This window comes from Odocoileus virginianus, chromosome 24 (genome assembly GCF_023699985.2).
Source record: "Odocoileus virginianus isolate 20LAN1187 ecotype Illinois chromosome 24, Ovbor_1.2, whole genome shotgun sequence".
Classification (NCBI taxonomy): Eukaryota; Metazoa; Chordata; class Mammalia; order Artiodactyla; family Cervidae; genus Odocoileus; species Odocoileus virginianus.
In genome coordinates, this window is record NC_069697.1 from 30902432 (window position 1) to 30919265 (window position 16834).

General features: G+C 36.2%; 1 protein-coding gene across 4 annotated transcripts in view; it reads left to right on the top strand.

Moving 5' to 3' along the window:
* Positions 1 to 12954, top strand: part of SLC38A4 (solute carrier family 38 member 4) — a 78107-nt gene extending 65153 nt beyond the window's left edge. For 3 of the 4 annotated variants that reach the window (XM_070454525.1, XM_070454523.1, XM_070454524.1), the window contains 4 exons: positions 274 to 398; positions 6306 to 6450; positions 7568 to 7665; positions 9362 to 11631. In XM_070454525.1, coding sequence (XP_070310626.1) covers positions 274 to 398; positions 6306 to 6450; positions 7568 to 7665; positions 9362 to 9463 — 470 coding nt within the window. In that variant the 3' untranslated portion in view covers positions 9464 to 11631. Of the gene's footprint in view, positions 1 to 273; positions 399 to 6305; positions 6451 to 7567; positions 7666 to 9361; positions 11632 to 11849 lie in introns of those variants that run through there. The other variant, XM_070454526.1, reaches the window with a different exon arrangement.
* Positions 12955 to 16834: the final 3880 nt, after the last annotated feature.

Sequence of the window (16834 nt, forward strand, 5' to 3'; positions counted from 1 at the left end):
AGGCAACCCACTCCAGTATTCTTGCCTGGAGAATCCCAAGGACAGAGGAGCCTGGTGGGCTACAGTCCATAGGATCACAGAGTTGGACACAACTGCAGTGACTTAGCACACATATGCAACTAATATGTTGAGACAGGATAAAAGCAGAGGTGTCTGGATTCTCAGATCTGAGTTCTTCCTACTATACTCTGTTCTTCCTATAAAACGTTGTCATAGGTGAGCAGTGCCGATGTGACTCCATCAGTGGACTCATTCTCCTCTTCCGCTTTGCAGGAGAAGTTGAAGATGAACTGCTTCATGCTTACAGCAAAGTGTACACGTTTGACACCCCTCTTCTCATGGTGCGCCTGGCTGTCCTTGTGGCGGTGACACTGACCGTGCCCATAGTGCTATTCCCTGTAAGTACCTGGCTTTGCTCAAAGAATCCTGCGTGATCACACAGATTAGTACATATGCTCTGACTTGATGCTGATTTAATTAAAATGCAATTCCTGAGAATGTTATATTTTATATAGCATTTTGAACCTACTGACTATGTAATATGTAGATACAGTAAGTATTTTTATTTTTTATACTTTTTTACTTATTAAAAGTTAAAAAAAAGTTTGGCCAAGCCACCCAGCTTGCCAGATTTTAGTTCACTGACCAGGAATCAAGCCCATATCTCTGGCAGTGAAAGCACAGAGACCTCATCATTAGACTGCCAGGGAATTCCATAGAGCAAGTATTTTTAAATGCTAAGTACTTTTCAAATGTAGGGGGAAAAAAATCACCAAATTTATTTCTATGTATTTATTTGTTTTGTGGTTTTATTGAGGTTGAAATTTATTTTTAAACTAAAATTTTAAGAAAGAGATCTTGAGCTTCTCTCTTATAGATTAGTAGAAATGAGTAGTAATTCATAAACACACTCACTTTCAGATTATATTGTATTTTCACCACAGTTCTGAAGGTATTTCATTTTTTTCCTCCTAGTGCTATTATGCTACCTTAACATTCAAAAGTCACCCTATTTAATCTGATTCTTGAAGGTGAATGAGAAGGAGATTTATGTTAAGTAAATGACACACTGCAACCAAATTTCCTTTAAAAAAAATAGTCGTATCATCCATCATATATCCCTTCTGCTGCTTCTAAGACTGACACATACCCTCTTGCCAGACTGGTATTGGGACAGTCCCTTCATGGCATTTCCCGTTGGGGTGAGTTGTTATGGGATCATAGAGCAAGGCAGGTTGTGGAGACTTGAGTTACAAGTTAAAACCACTACTTATGGAGAAACATAAGTCTGCACTTTCCTGCCAACTCTCCTTCCTTTCATAAACACTGAATTTACCGTTCATTTTAGGGGGAAAATTAGCAGCACAGTAGTCAGCACTGTCCAGTACAGAATGTTCCATACAGGGCCAAACAGATGAGGACTAGTCATATAATGACACTGTGGTCACTTTAAATGCAGTTTGTGTGCTGAAATATTAGTTGGCACATTCCTTTTTCATGAGTGCATGAAATCAGATCTTTATTACAACGGTAGCTAAGAGTTTACTTTTTAATAATGTCTTATCCCTCATTTATCTAAAAGAATTTCAAATGTCATGCACACAGCTTTAGCCTAAAATCAGCTCCATTGTAGGTATAAGGCAGAAGACAGCTGTAGACAGAAACTGTACCATAGGGTAAAATTTCCAAGCAAACAGCATCGCCAAGAAAAGAATATCTGGAACCCTTCTTTTTGTGTGTAAAGATATTACTGATCAAATTTTGGCACACAGTGGGCACTCATATCATTGTTGAGTCAAAGCATTTCATAAAAGAAATCTGTTATGTGCTTCTGCATTGTTTTTTACTTTTTATTCATAAGCCCTAAATGTGGTGCTTTCAAGCCAAGGTCTCGGGAGGTTAATGGACTTTGTTGGGTTACCCAGCTAGCTGGTAACAGTTGAGCTAATGCATTGCTCACAGGTGACGTTGATGGCTACAGTCATAATCATGGGAAGTAGAAGTTAGCCTTTCATTTGGTGATGATCATTTCACCTTGACATTCACAATCCAGATAGAACATAGAAATTCTTTGCCTGTATAACAGATAAGGCATTGGCATAAATCTGACCATCAAGAATGGCAACACATTTCCCATTAGATATATCTCCCATTGTGGTCTGAAAGCATTTCCCATCCAATGCCCATTAAAACCAAAACTGACCACTAGAACCAAATTTCAGAAAGCATAACTAACTGCTATCCTTCAATATGTATTTTCATTCACCATTAACAGTTGTGAAACATTTTGTTTGTAAATCTGCCTCACCCTTACAGTGTTACATTGAGATGGTCTATATAATTGTCCACATTTTCCCCTAGAGGTTAGGGGTGTGCACAGTGATCGGCATAGGATGAGTTCAACCATGTTTGCTAAGGAAGACGATCTCCAGATGAAGCTTGCCTTTTCTTAAGTTGTATGAACTGCTTTTTCTAGCAAAAAAGACATAGACTCTTCCCCTTGCCAACATCTGCCGTGAACTTCAGTTTGAATGAGGATCTTGGCTACCTGAACCAAGCCGCCATGTTTTGATGGATGACATAAAAGTGGGTTTGGCCTCCTTGTCCCAGTCAAATACCTGCAGGCTGCATTTTAGTCACTTCTCTCTCAAAATGATAGAAATTGGTTATGCTGCATTTCTTTGTTTCTTCCAATTTCAAACCAAAATTTTCCATGTGTCGCATGCTGAGTCAAATAGCATGCTTCTCCTGATGAGTTTCTTTGAATTAAGAAACTCTTGACCAATAAGCTTATTTACTTTGTTTTGATATCCCTACACATGAATAATAAAACAAGCAAAACCTAAAATGGATTAGGTTTAGTCTGGATTAAAATCTATCAGTTTTAGGTATTTTTGGTATTCTCCATTTTTCAACAAACATGTTGGTCATTTTTCTTAGGAGCCCAAGGAGAGATAAAAAGGGTTTTGTTGTCAGTGGTGGTTGGGTTTTCCTTTTATCTCTCCATTTATTATCTTTCTTTTTTCCAGACAGCATTTCCTTCTTAGAAAAGGCACAAAGTGTTTATTGAACAAATAAAGACAATTAAAGCTAGTTTTTCTACAAGCTGCTCAACATTTTTTCTTTCTTAGCTGGAGAAGGTGATATGGGGCTGGGGTGTCTATTATGGAAACGACATCAGCTTGTGCTTTTCTTTATGCAGAAAATGCACAGATTTTCATGAAAAACATAAAAAACACAAAGACTCAAATTCTACTCACTGCACCTTTTTCTCTTTAAGAAAAAAGAGAGATTATGTCTCGGATCCTCTGCTGCTGCTGCTAAGTCGCTTCAGTCGTGTCTGACTCTGTGTGACCCTATAGACGGCAGCCCACCAGGCTCCCCCGTCCCTGGGATTCTCCAGGCATGAACACTGGCTAGCTACTTCTATTTCATTTTATTTTAGTAAAACCATTCTTTTCACTTATGTTGCCTTCAGATTTCCTGTTTTGAAGTGAATATGGGTGTAGGCATAGAAATATGGCAGATGTTTCTATGTCTGGAATAGCACATTGACCATTGGTATTTCCTACACTCTCTGTCCTACACAATCCTGCAAATGAAGTGTGGTTCACTTGTAAGCAATAGACTGTATTTTCTTTTTTTTTTTAGAGTTGAGAATGAAGGCTCCCACTTTCCAGCTGGCCTCCACATTTCTGACTTTCCCATTGGGTCCCCGTATTAGAACACAGTACCTCCTAATAGGCTCCTGTTTGGAACATTAAATCTGGAAATAACATGTTTTCTCTAGAGCTGCATGGAAATGGTCTGGAATCACTCTGGGGGACTTTCATCCCCACAGTATCAGATCCACATTTCCAGGTTCTTATCAGTTGTGTCAGTAGAGAAAAGGACACTGAAGTAAGTCAGTAATAAGCCAGAGTCACCTCTGTCCTGACATAGGTAAATAGAGCTGCTGGGGACCTCAAGATCCCAGGCTCACCCCACAAGGCAGTGTTTTTATGTGGAATGACTAGCAAGTTTCATTCTATTTTTTTCCACCATCTACCACCACCAGCAATCTCCCATCTTTCTCTTTGCCCTGCTGCCCAGTTTAGGAATACATGGGCAACTCTCTACACCTTCAGTTCTTTTTGGGATTTTGTTATTCCTTGTTCATTCTGAAGCACAAGCTTTCACCATTTACTTCAACCATTATTCCTATAAAATTTCTGTACTCTAACATCATTAAGCCAAATTGTAATGTTTCTGAGAGCCATGAGATCTTAGGAAACTGTATTTATTTACATTCAGACACCCAGTACATATAGGCTTACCTCTAACTCAGCTTAAACAATTAAAGGCATTATTACAACAAAGGACTAAAAAGCACAAACATGTGACCCCCTGCCCGAAAATAACCTGTATTCTACTTGTTTATGCTATAACTTTATCACTTTCAGACAAATAAATCCTTAAAACCACAGAAAGCTTATTTTAAGCATGTTATGTGTGGACAGCATCGAATAAGCACTAATTGTCAGACATAATGTAGAATTAATAAACTATTGGGAAAAACAAAGTCAAACCTTTTGTTTTCCTCAGTTTACTTTTCAGAGTTGTGTAATTTTCACTCATCCAATTTTTAAAATCCATTACAAACTCACTCTTAAACTGTTTCCAGAGACTATACAGATTTGCCATTCTGGAAATGAAACTGCCTTTTAAACCTAAACAAATGGCTTTAATTTTTGGTGGACTGGCATGAAAAGAATGTTACATTTGACACTGAGGCAGTTCAACTGAAAGTTTTTGTTATTTGTATGTGTGTTTCAAAATATATTTTACTTTTCTCTGTTTTCAGTGAATTCCAATCTTCACACTATTAAGAGACTTCAGAAGCCAAAGTTTAAAGTGAAAATCAATTTCACATTTCTAAAAATAAGAAGTCCTAGCTTAATTGAAGTGCTCATTTATTGAAAAGCCAATAAACTAATCCCACTAAGTCCAAAAGTGTCTTCTAAAAGATTCCAAAGATAAGAATATTTTCAACTTTGTTAAGCTGTACAAACAAAAAAGGCCCTCCTTCCCTCTGCTCAGGAGGATCTTTTCATCCAGTTACATCAGGGTAACTTGAGCCCCTGCTACATTTGGAGCCTCCCTGACCCTTCACCTACTTATTTCAGCTGCGGCAATAGGACTAAAATCTCATAAGAATCCTGAAGGGAGGGGAAAGAGTTGTTCTGTTCAATTCATCATTATTGGTGCCTCCTGCATGTGAGACACTAAGATAGAAACTCAGGAATGTTAAGATTGTTAGGTCTTGTTCTTTGCCTGCTGTGCATTTATAAGCTATACTGGGGCGGGGGAGAGGTGATGGGGTGAAAAGAAAGAAGTAAACACGAAAAGTATCATGTTTCTTAAAATACCAGGTGGTAAAAATGTTAAATAAAGTGTGAATTTAAGAGATGCCAGGTTGGTAAAAGTTCTGCTCACAATCATATGCAAATAAATTCAGTGCTTGCCCTTAATCCGGGCTGATGAGACATAATTAGAAATCAACAGGGGTTTTTTTGTGTCTCTGAATTATATATCTTATCTGTTCTTTTATCTCTTTCTGACTGATTGTTTTAAAAAAAAAAATTCTGAAAACTGAGAAAGTAAGCACAAGATAGATCGCCAAGGAAAAGTGACTCCCTCCCAAACATCAAAAATCAACTTATACAACAATATTAGTGCACCCAATACCACTGAACTGGAGACTTAAAAATGGTTAAGATGATATATTTTATGTTATTTGTACTTAACCACAATTTTTTATGTTTTTGGAAAAATATCAGCATCAAGATCTTTTCTGGGGGAAAAGAAAAACAAAGAAAATGCTTTCAGAGGGATGAGAATATTTGAAAAGTAGATGAAAACAAAGCAGTGACCCAAAGGGGATAGTGGGAGTGGGAGGGGAAATACATTAGGTGTTTGGGATTAACATATACACACTGCTGTATGTAAAATAGATAACTAACAAGGACCTACTGTGTGGCAGAGGAAGCTACAGTCAATATCTTGTAATAAATCTATAATGGAAAAGAATCTGAAAGAGAATATATATAGTCATACATAAATATGTATAATTATATGTATAATTGAAGATGTATATGTATAAATATATGTAATATACATGTACATGTAAAAATACGTAAAATATATATGTATAATTGAATCAATTTGCTGGGTACTTGAAACTAACATAACATTGTAAATGAACTTTCAATAAAAAAACAACACAAAGCACTGACCTTGCCTTTGAACTCTCTCTGCTGTTGCAGATTCGCACATCAGTGACCACACTGTTATTTCCCAAAAGACCATTCAGCTGGATAAGGCATTTCCTGATTGCAGCCATAATTATTGCTCTTAATAATGTTTTGGTCATCCTTGTGCCAACTATAAAATACATCTTTGGATTCATAGGTAAGTTTCCAAGAGGCTTTTATTTAGTCAACTCGAGCTGTCCATAAATGGAGAGCAGGGAGCCAGTGATGGGAGGTCAAGGATCCCAGTCCGTCTCAGGCTCCCAGAATTCCTAGTAGTCCAACTGGGCTCCAGTTGGTTACCATCCCTTCCTTTCAGGTGACACTGGACTTTATGGACAGGACCAGAAAATGTTGGTGCTAAAACCTACTTTATAGGCATCTAATCTAGCTGCCTTTTCTGACAAACAATGCAACTTAGCTCTGTAGAAGTCAAACCATATGTTAGAGTGAACCCAGGATTTGGACTGAGGGCTTAACTCTGCATCAAGAAAAAAAAGAGGAAAAAAGGTAGATTCTACTTAAATGGTCTGTGAGTATCAGCTGAGCACTAAGGGATGTCTTTGGAGAAAGAAGAGATTGACTTTGTAAAACATATTATTTCTCTTAACTGGGTGACCCATTAATATATTTAATTTTCCATTCTGCTGATTTGAGGGTTTGCTCACATTTAAAGTACAATATGAAACTTTAAAAACATAGGTGAAAACAACTTGAAAAGTTAGAAGTGGATTGGAAGGGTGTGTGAGGAGTTCAGCTTCCTTAGTATGTGTTTATATTACTAATCCTATAAATCTATAACACTCGGCCTTTTTGTTGTTTATCATGTGTGATGTATATTTACTAGGCAGCTATGATGTTAGGTGCATTTTAATTTTATTTATAAATATATTTTGTTTTGAATAAACATCCATGGGCTAATACTTCAGTCACTTGATGTGAAGAGCCAACTCATTGGAAAAGACCCTCAAGCTGGGAAAGATTGAGGGCAGGAGAAGAGGGTGACAGAGGATGAGATGGTTGGATGGCATCATTAATTCAATGGACATGAGTTTGAGTAAACTCTGGGAGATAGTGAGGGACAGGGAAGCCTGGCATGCTGCAGTCCCTGGGGTCACAAAGAGTTGGACACGGCTAAGTGACTGAACAACAAACCGTGAGCTTATAGTGCTTTTTGTGCCTTGCTAAGGGCAGTTTTAGACTTGGTTTCTTTTGAGTGTATGCCCTTGTGTCTCTGCCTGCTGAGTAAGACTGACTTGTCCCGTGTCTCTCCTCAGGGGCTTCTTCTGCCACTATGCTGATCTTCATCCTTCCAGCAGTTTTCTATCTTAAACTTGTCAAGAAAGAACCTCTTAGGTCACCCCAAAAGGTCGGGGTAAGTAAGGTTTACCATCTCTCCCTTTAAGTTTCCACTACTTAAAGTAAACCAGGAAATGCATGCACATGTTCCAAAAACTGAATTGATGCACAAGAACCGAAAATCAAAGATGGCTAGAGCTCTGGTGGAAAAAAAGGAAGTGTAGATTTCTAGCACTGAGATGATTCTGGGATTTCTTTTCTTCACATATGAAATAGCTTGTGCTAAGTCCTTCCTACCTGTCAAATGCTAATGGAGTTTGCCCACAGGCATACATTTATAACAGTTTCTACCACCAAGCTATTGTTGCACTATCCACAGGAAACAATGCAGGAAGGAATTAGGCTCCTTAGCAGCCTTATGAAAAAATATTAACATTTTGCTCACAGTCATTAGGTTTGTGAGGCCAAAAAATGTTGCTTTTGTTTTCCCCTCCTCAGTACCTTGTTATCCCCTGTGGACTAAGAACAGAACCATCTGTTGTTCAGTTAGTCTCTTTCCATATAATTTATAGTCCTATTAACCTGGGGAGTAAATATTTCTTTCCCATAATACTACTACAAAAATGTATACTAGAAATAGTTGTTCTTCAATATTAAATATTATCTATGACTGCTTAATAAAGTCTTATATTAAGGCTTGAAAAGTGCCTCTGACTGACTGAACCTGAATTTTGCCTGTGAGTCATTCTCCTCTCAGGATGGTTTGGGGACTTTAGGAAAGTTTGGTATCAAAAGCTCCTCCAATCGTCTTGCCCCCAGATTCCCACTCTATGTAGTCCATTCTGCTTCAACTTTTATAGCACTGTGACCTTGGTAAATCACTTTTTTCTGTTTGACTGGATGTAAAAGTGAGTAAAATATCCTAGATTCTTCTTGGTGAAAAAAGACTTCAGTGGCTGTTTCTTCCTATGTAGAATTAGGAAGTCAATCTATGTGGTAGTCTATAAGGCCGCTTTTAGTGTTAAAATTGTGAAATATTTATGTTTATGTAATTATAGGTATATTACAGTATACACATATATGTATATGTAATTACATATTAATAGACACATATACTTTTCCAAGAAATATGTAATATACATTATATTGTGTGCATGCTTAGCCCCTTTAGTCGTGTCCGACTCTTTGTGACCCCATGGACTGTAGCCTGCCATGCTTCTGTGTCCTCTGGGCATTCTCCAGGCAAGAATACTGCGGTGGGTTGCCATGCCCTCCTCCAGAGGATCTTGACCCAGAGATCAGACCTGCATTTCATATTATGTCTCCCGAATTGGCAGGGGTTCTTTACCGCTGGTGCCACTAGGTTTTGTTTTTGTTTGCTTTAAAAAAAATTTTAATCACATCATGCATGCTATTCTTTTATAACCTGCCCCCTTTCACCTGAAAGATTGTGAGTACTCTGTAAGTCATTTAATCTTTTTCTGTTACTTGATTTGTAAGGATTATAGGGTATTCCATTATTTTATGTACCAAATCAATTAACCATTTTTCTATATTGAACATTTGGGTTAAATCTGTCTACTATCATATTCCTTTCCTCTTTCCCCAGGTAGGGTTCTAAATTGATTAACTGCTAGGCATGGGCAGCTGTAAGAATAATACAATTCAATATGCAAATCGAATGGCTGTCTTAAGTAAATGACTTATAAAAGCAAACTGTACTAAAGAAATATAATTTCTGTGTTCCCTAACAAGTTCTTTCTGACTTACAGGCTTTAGTTTTCCTCGTGGTTGGCATCATCTTCATGATGGGAAGCATGGCACTCATTATAATTGACTGGATTTACAATCCCCCAAATTCCAAGCATCATTAACCCAAGGAAAAATACTATCTTTTCCTGTTAGAGATGGTTACCAATTATGCTCCCAAAGACATTTTAGTTATCTTGTTTGGAATGTTAGTCCTAGGAAATAACAGGGAGATTCCAAAGATGTTTACCAGCAATATTACCAAGCACCTACAGAAGAGAAGATCATCATTTTTGTCACAAATGGCTGTTTATATGTTTAAAATCTGTGGTGCACACTTCCACCAGGTTTTACAGCAGTGTGTGATGATGTATTTTTGCTTCTGCGTGTGCAAAATAAGGGTAGCTGCATGTAACGATCACCAAATAATACCCTTTTCCCTCTCCCCACAAAAGTACCAAATTTCTGTATTCTCAGAATATCAAGCAAAAATGCCCTGATGGCAAAGCTAATGCCACTTAATGCCTTCCCTCAATCTTGCACCAAATACTCCGGGTCTATTTAATGACAGAGGCAAAAGACATGTATTATGAACTGTCTCTGCAAGTTACATGAGTGATCAGACACCAGGCTGGAGCATCTTAGCTCAACACTAAAGGAAAATTTTGCCCGTCCTACTTGTGACATTGAATTAGTGACTTCTTCATTCAACTGTTCTTCTGTAAATATTAAAACATCTAATGAAACACAGAGAGGGGCTTTATTGAAATTATAGAGCACCAGCAAAACAATGCTTATGGCTATACGGAATGTTCTGGAAGCATTTGTTTATTAATATTATTCCCAGGCCTCTTGTCATACTTTTGTCACTGAACAATGCCCTCCCTCTCGTCTTCCATTTTCGTTCAGAATTTTTAGAATACCACTATTCATGTGGAGCTACACTACCCAGTATTGTTTAATACATTTTTATTTGATAAACATTCAGTGCAGGAAACTGTGATTGCTTTATGTTTATGTATATAATCTTTTTCTGTAGTTATCAGAATTTTAATGTATGGTACATTTGATTTTTATTTTTTACATGTGTAGTTTTCTCTCTTCACAGTCAAACATTTATGTTATTGGGGGTGGGGGTAGGGAATTGAGTTGATAGGCTCAAAAATCCACATGTATGTATCTGTCTATTGGGCATATTTTAAATTTGAAACCTGAGTGATATATTGAATAGTTTGATAATGCTCTTCTTCAGTGTTTACAATATTACCATAATCATCTACAAGAAAATAAGTTCCCTATTTGCAAATAATTATCAATACTAAGGTAGTTCTTTTAATTTAGAAGGTCTAAAATAGGATTTAGTTCATTTTAGCTTGAACAGGTGTTTGCTAACATAGATTTGCTGTTTAATACAGTGTTGAGCTATTCTCTATGAAAATAAAAGTGCTAACACTACAAAGAAATGCAAATTATTATTCTTGCTCACTTTTACAACATAGTTACATGAAATGGATTTAAAAATTAGTACTCACTGCCTAGAATTTCTAGAGTTTGCTCCTTTTTTCCTCAATCAGTAGCAAGCACATTTGTTGTATATTTTAGTATAGCCTAGTATGAAATACAGATGTTATGTAAGTATGATAATATTAAATCTATTTCAATAGTTTTTGCTGGAATGTGCCTTACATAAATATATATTTGTTTTATGTATTATTCTCTAGAGGCATAATATTGTAAAATGGTGCACTTTGTTAGGGAAATTGAGCATTACTAGAAACTATCATGACTTCTGACTATTATTTACCAAATAGCATTTTTAAGATATCTTTCTATTTTCAATTCATCTAAAGAGAGTATCAAAATAGAAAATGGAAAAAAGGTGCCTTCTGAGTGTTAAAAATGTTTGATCTGAATGTATTTAAATGTAAATACAATGGATTGATCCAAAAAACTGAAAAGCTGTAAAATCTGTATATATTTTGAATGCTTTACATTTGAAATGACTCACTTGAAAGTATCAACATGCAAATTTATATAAATATTCAAGAGCAATACTACAGTGCCAAATAATAAAGTGTCATTTATTCTCGTGGTCATTTTCAGAATTAGAGTTCACACAGACTGCAGGACAGGCATACATATGGTATATTGTACTGGTTAATTTAGCCCCATTTATAAACAGATGAAAATTTTATTTTCTTATTTCATTTATAAGATGGTTCAATATATAGGGAGGCTTTTTTTATTATAGAAAGTGTATATTGGTATATAATAAATGAACTTTTCAAATGACTATGATGTAATTTTCTTTCTGTTGAAGGCATGAAAAATATTATTTATAAATGAAAACATTTTAAATCTTAATATTGTCTCTTTTATATTGGTATATGTTCCATTTTTATTGTTACTCTGACATAAAACTGGTATTTATAGCTTTTAAAAATAGTTGCCATCTTATTCTGGCAAAATACACAACTAATTTGAAATCATGCTTGTTTTGTATCATCCTAGAATGAATGTGGATGAAATGACTCTCTTAATGGTGAATTAATGAAGAATTCATCTGGGATGGAAAAAGAGGGAATAGAAGAAAGATGAAAATAGCTAAAGAAAGATGAAATATTTGGGAGAAGGGAAAGCAACATAGGAGTGCTGAGGACTGGGTAGAAATGAACTTGTAGTGGGACTGACAGGTCATATATTAAATGTATGCTTGACTTTCTAAGCAACTTCCAAGTCATTCTCCAAAGTGGTTCTACCATTTTCATTTTCACCAGTAATATACACAAGTTCTAGTTGCTCCACATCCCTGTCAACAGTTGACATTGTCTTTTGTACTTTGCTGCCCTTCAAGTAGGTGTGGAAAGTTATCTCACCGTGATTTTCATTTTCATTTCCCTGAACTAGTGTGGGAAACTTTTCATGCATATAATGACCATTCATGTTTTCTTTTGTAAAGTGTCTGTTCAAATCCCTTGCTCATGTTTAAAATTAGGTTGTCTTTTTATTGTTTTTTTGTCAGAATTATTTATATATTCTAGATACATGTGCTTTGTCAGATTGCAAATATATTTTCCCAGTCTATGGCATGCTTACTCATTTTCCTAAATATGTTTTGCAATTCCTGTCTTAATGAGGATGAGATTAATTGGAATGGTCAATTAATTGTCATAATTGTTTAGATTTTCAAATGTGGAGAGTATGAGAATTCTTTCTCTTTTTTGTTATTGTGTCTTTTTGTTTTGTAGTTAGCTTCATTTAATGTATGCTAATCTAGTTCTTGTTTTATACAGATCTTTGATTAAAAATAACTTTTTCTAAGTCACTTTAAATCTTAGTTTGGAGACCTAGTACTGCCTATATAAGCCCAGGACATCAAAAATCCTTTTCAGCTACTTGTAGTCAGCTTTATTAGATCCCTCAGCCCTTGCTATAGACACATATAGAGGAAACAAGAGAAATTAGTTTATTTGATTCTCATTTACTAGCTTGGAAGTCCTGTCATTTTCTCTTGACTCTGTATTTTCCTTCATGTACAGAAGCGGCTTGCATAGTTTTTGCTTCTGTAGCATGTATCTTCATGACTGTCTTTTCTCAATAAAAAATTTTGCACAAATTATTAGTTTAATAAAATCAGTTTAGAGCTTTTCTTCACAGCAAACACCAAAATGAAAAAAAAATCATTATGAAAGTCAAAACATGATGAGGAGATATTTAAGGGAAAACTGTTTGATAGCTGCATATGAAAGTAAGTATTAGTCACTCAGTTGTGACCAACTTTTTGTGACACAACTGTGGACTGTAGCCCACCAGGCTCCTCTCTCCTTGGAATTCTTTAGGCAAGGCAAGTAAGAATAATAGAGTGAATAGCCATGCCCTTCTCTAGATCTTTCGGACCCAGGGATCGAACCCTGGTCTCCTGCACTGTAGGTGGATTCTTTACCATCTGAGCCCTCGGGGAAAGGAAAACACACTGGAAAGTAAAGCACAATGGCAAAAAGCACAAAGGCAGTCAATGATGATTAGACATACCTATGTAGCAGGAAATATAATTCTGTCCATTAAAGAATAAAAAATTAAAGATAATAGCTGCTACAAAATGCAGACCAATATATCCTCAATGTTTGAAGAGATAATACAGATCTATCAAGAATCTAATAGAAGAATGGACAACAGACATGAAATCACATACAGAAATGAATGGTGAATGCGTATTTACAAATAATTAGATCTCACTATGAATCAACTACAGGCAAGTTAAAATATAACTAAAAAAATGGCTTTGTCAGAGTACTGAAATAAAGACAATGTTCTGTTTTAATGACTATAAGGAGTTAATCACTCATTCTGGTGACAGAAATCTTTCTTTTGCTAGCCTTATGTGGAGTTCATTCTGGCCATGCTTATACAGATCCTCATAAATGCTTGTAGTAGTCTCCCCAGAGATGTTCACACTCTAATCCCTGGCACACGAAAATATGTCAGGAAATTGAATTTAGCAGATAGAATTGAAGTACAGATCTTAAAATAGGAAGATTATGCTGAATAATCTAATCACATAAGCCCTTAAAGTCAGAGAACTTTCTTCAGCTAAAGTCAAAAATATTTAAAGCAGAAGAAGGGCTCAACTTGCCATTGCTGAGGTGAAATGGAGGAGACCACGTGGAAACTGTGTGAAGGAAATGAATTCTTCCAACAACTCAAATAAGACAATAAGGTGATTCTTCTCCTTAGCTTCCAAGTGGGAGCCTAGGGCACCAGCACCTTGATTTGAGCCTGGAGAGCCCAAGCAGAATACTCTGTTGAGCCAGCCAGACTTGTGACCGAAAGATCTGCGAGATAATAAATGAGTGCCTTTTTAAGCTGCTAAATTTGTGATAGTTGGCTATGACAGCAATATGAAACTATGAAATACAGTATTCATGTCTGTTGATTAACTAATTTCTGTTCTCAGGAACTAATCAGAAAAATGAATTGACTATTACATACTCTGTCTTATTTCAGCATATAATATCTTACAGTTCTGAAATATTCCAAATGTACAAAATTGTGGAATCATTTAATAAATTCTAGTATCTTCATAGGCTGGACTATGATGCAGTCATCAGAAGTATTTTAATCAAAAATATTTTCACTAATAAAATGAAAAACTATGGTATAATATTAAGTAAAAAAAGAATAAAAGTTTTCTTATCCCCATTTTATATATTAAAAAAGCATGAAATAGAAAAAAAAATGAAAGCAACCTAATGTTAAAAGTAGATATTTGTAAGTAGAAAAATGATTAGCAATGTTGGTTTTTATCTTCATATGTTTGTTATTTTCTAAATTATCTATGAAGATTATATATTCCTTTTCTCATTAGGAAAAAACTTTTCAGAAATAGAAAAGGCTTTCTGCCAAGTTCTATTCTGGAAAAGAATTAAACCCTGCTGCCAATTTCTATACATTTTTATATTTTCAGCTGAGTCTAAAGACATAATTAAATGAATGTGTAATTCACAATTAGGGAATAGTCATTAATGACTGAAGCAGACTCTCAAAGGATGGTACAGACCCTGATCAGAGGTGGGACTGGGATGAGATAAGGATGACTTGAAGAAAACAGTGTCGCATAGCCAGGAGACCAAGTTTCGAGTCCTATATCCATGTTCTGGGCAAGTCATTTAATTTTATTGAGCTTTTGTTTCCTCATATTTGTTGGAATAATTTCTGTATAATGTAATTCCCATGATCATTTAGCTTGTAATCACTAGAAATGTCAGAAGATTCTGTCTTATAACATAATCATATCTTTAATGCAAAGTTTTGGCTGTAGTCACAAATGAAGGCTGGAAGAACTCTCTCCAATGGGAAAGTTACAAAGCATACATTGCAACAATGATTTCACCAGTTTGTCCTGGAAGTGAGCAGATATATCAAATGTTTCTGAGGAAAACTCTGCCTTGCTGCTCAGGTTGAGTAATTTAATGGATAAACATTTACTCAGTGAAGAACATGCCAGATTCCACACTAGGTACAAGAATACAGAATAGTCCTCAACTTCAAGGATTTTTAAGGACTCTAGAGGAGGGAAAACATGTATACAGATAGTTACAATACAAAATGGAAAATGCTTTAGTTTATACCCAGGATTCCCTGGAACCACTAAAGGAAATGCTCAAGTCAGCCTTGGGAAAGACGCGTAGTCATGGATTTCTGGCAACAGATACCACATAAGTTGAATCCTAAAGAACAGTTTGGAGTTATCAGGTAAAGCGATGGAGTAGAAGAGCAAGTATTATGCATAAGAACATGATTCCTCTCACTGACCTCCCCATTCCCCACATAAGCATGTATGCACATGCCTTCCACAAACCATGTATTAGATTCCTTTTACTGCTATAACAAATTGCCACACACTTAGTGACTTTAAAAATATCTTTTATTATCTTACCATAGCAACAGCAGGAATCAGTAGAAGCCCCAGCAGAACCATACAAATCAAGCAGAGCAAATAAAATAACAAAGATTCTTAAAATTAAACTGTGCCCAGCCCAGGTTGGATGCATGAGACAAGTGCTCGGGCCTGGTGCACTGGGAAGACCCAGAGGGATCGGGTAGAGAGGGAGGTGGGAGGGAGGATCGGGATGGGGAATACATGTAACTCCATGGCTGATTCATGTCAATGTATGACACAACCCACTACAATATTGTAAAGTAATTAGCCTCCAACTAATAAAAATAAATGAAAAAAAAAAAAAAAACCTGTGCCTAGTACTACAGCCACAATGTAGACCAGGACTGATGTGTCAAATCGAAAGAGAGTGACAGCCTCTACAGTAAAAGATTTCAATAGGCAGAATGTCTGACACACAGCTGAAGATCATTAGTCATATCAAGAACCAAGAAAAGTACAATTTGATCGAGAAAGATAATTAACTGATGCTGACACTGAGATGAATCCAATGTCGGAACTACCTGATAAGGATTTGAAAGCATCCATCATAAAAATGCTTCAGTGGTCAATTACAAACTCTCTTGAAACCAGAGGAAAACAACGGAACATCTTAACAAAGAAACTGAAGTTCAAAAAAGAATCAACTGCAAATTATAAACTGAAAAACACAATAACAGAAAGTTAAAGAAAAATTCACTGATGTTCTCGGTAATAGAGTGGAGATGATGAAGGGTATAATCGGTGAATTTGAGCAAATAGCAATGGAATTCACCTAATCTGAGGGTTTTCCTGGTGGCTCACACAATAAAGAATCTGCTTGCAAATGCAGGAGACCCAGATTCGATCTCTGGGTTTGGAAGATCCCCTGAAGAAAGGAATGGCTACCCACTCCAGTGTTCTTGCCTGGAGAATTCCATGGACAGAGGAGTCTGGAGGGTTACAGTCCATGGGGTTGCAAACAGTCAGACAGAACTGAGTGATTAACGCTTTCACTTTCATTTCACTTTCACCTAATCTGGACAAAAGAAAGGAAGCAAAGAGGCACTAGAGAAAGAAA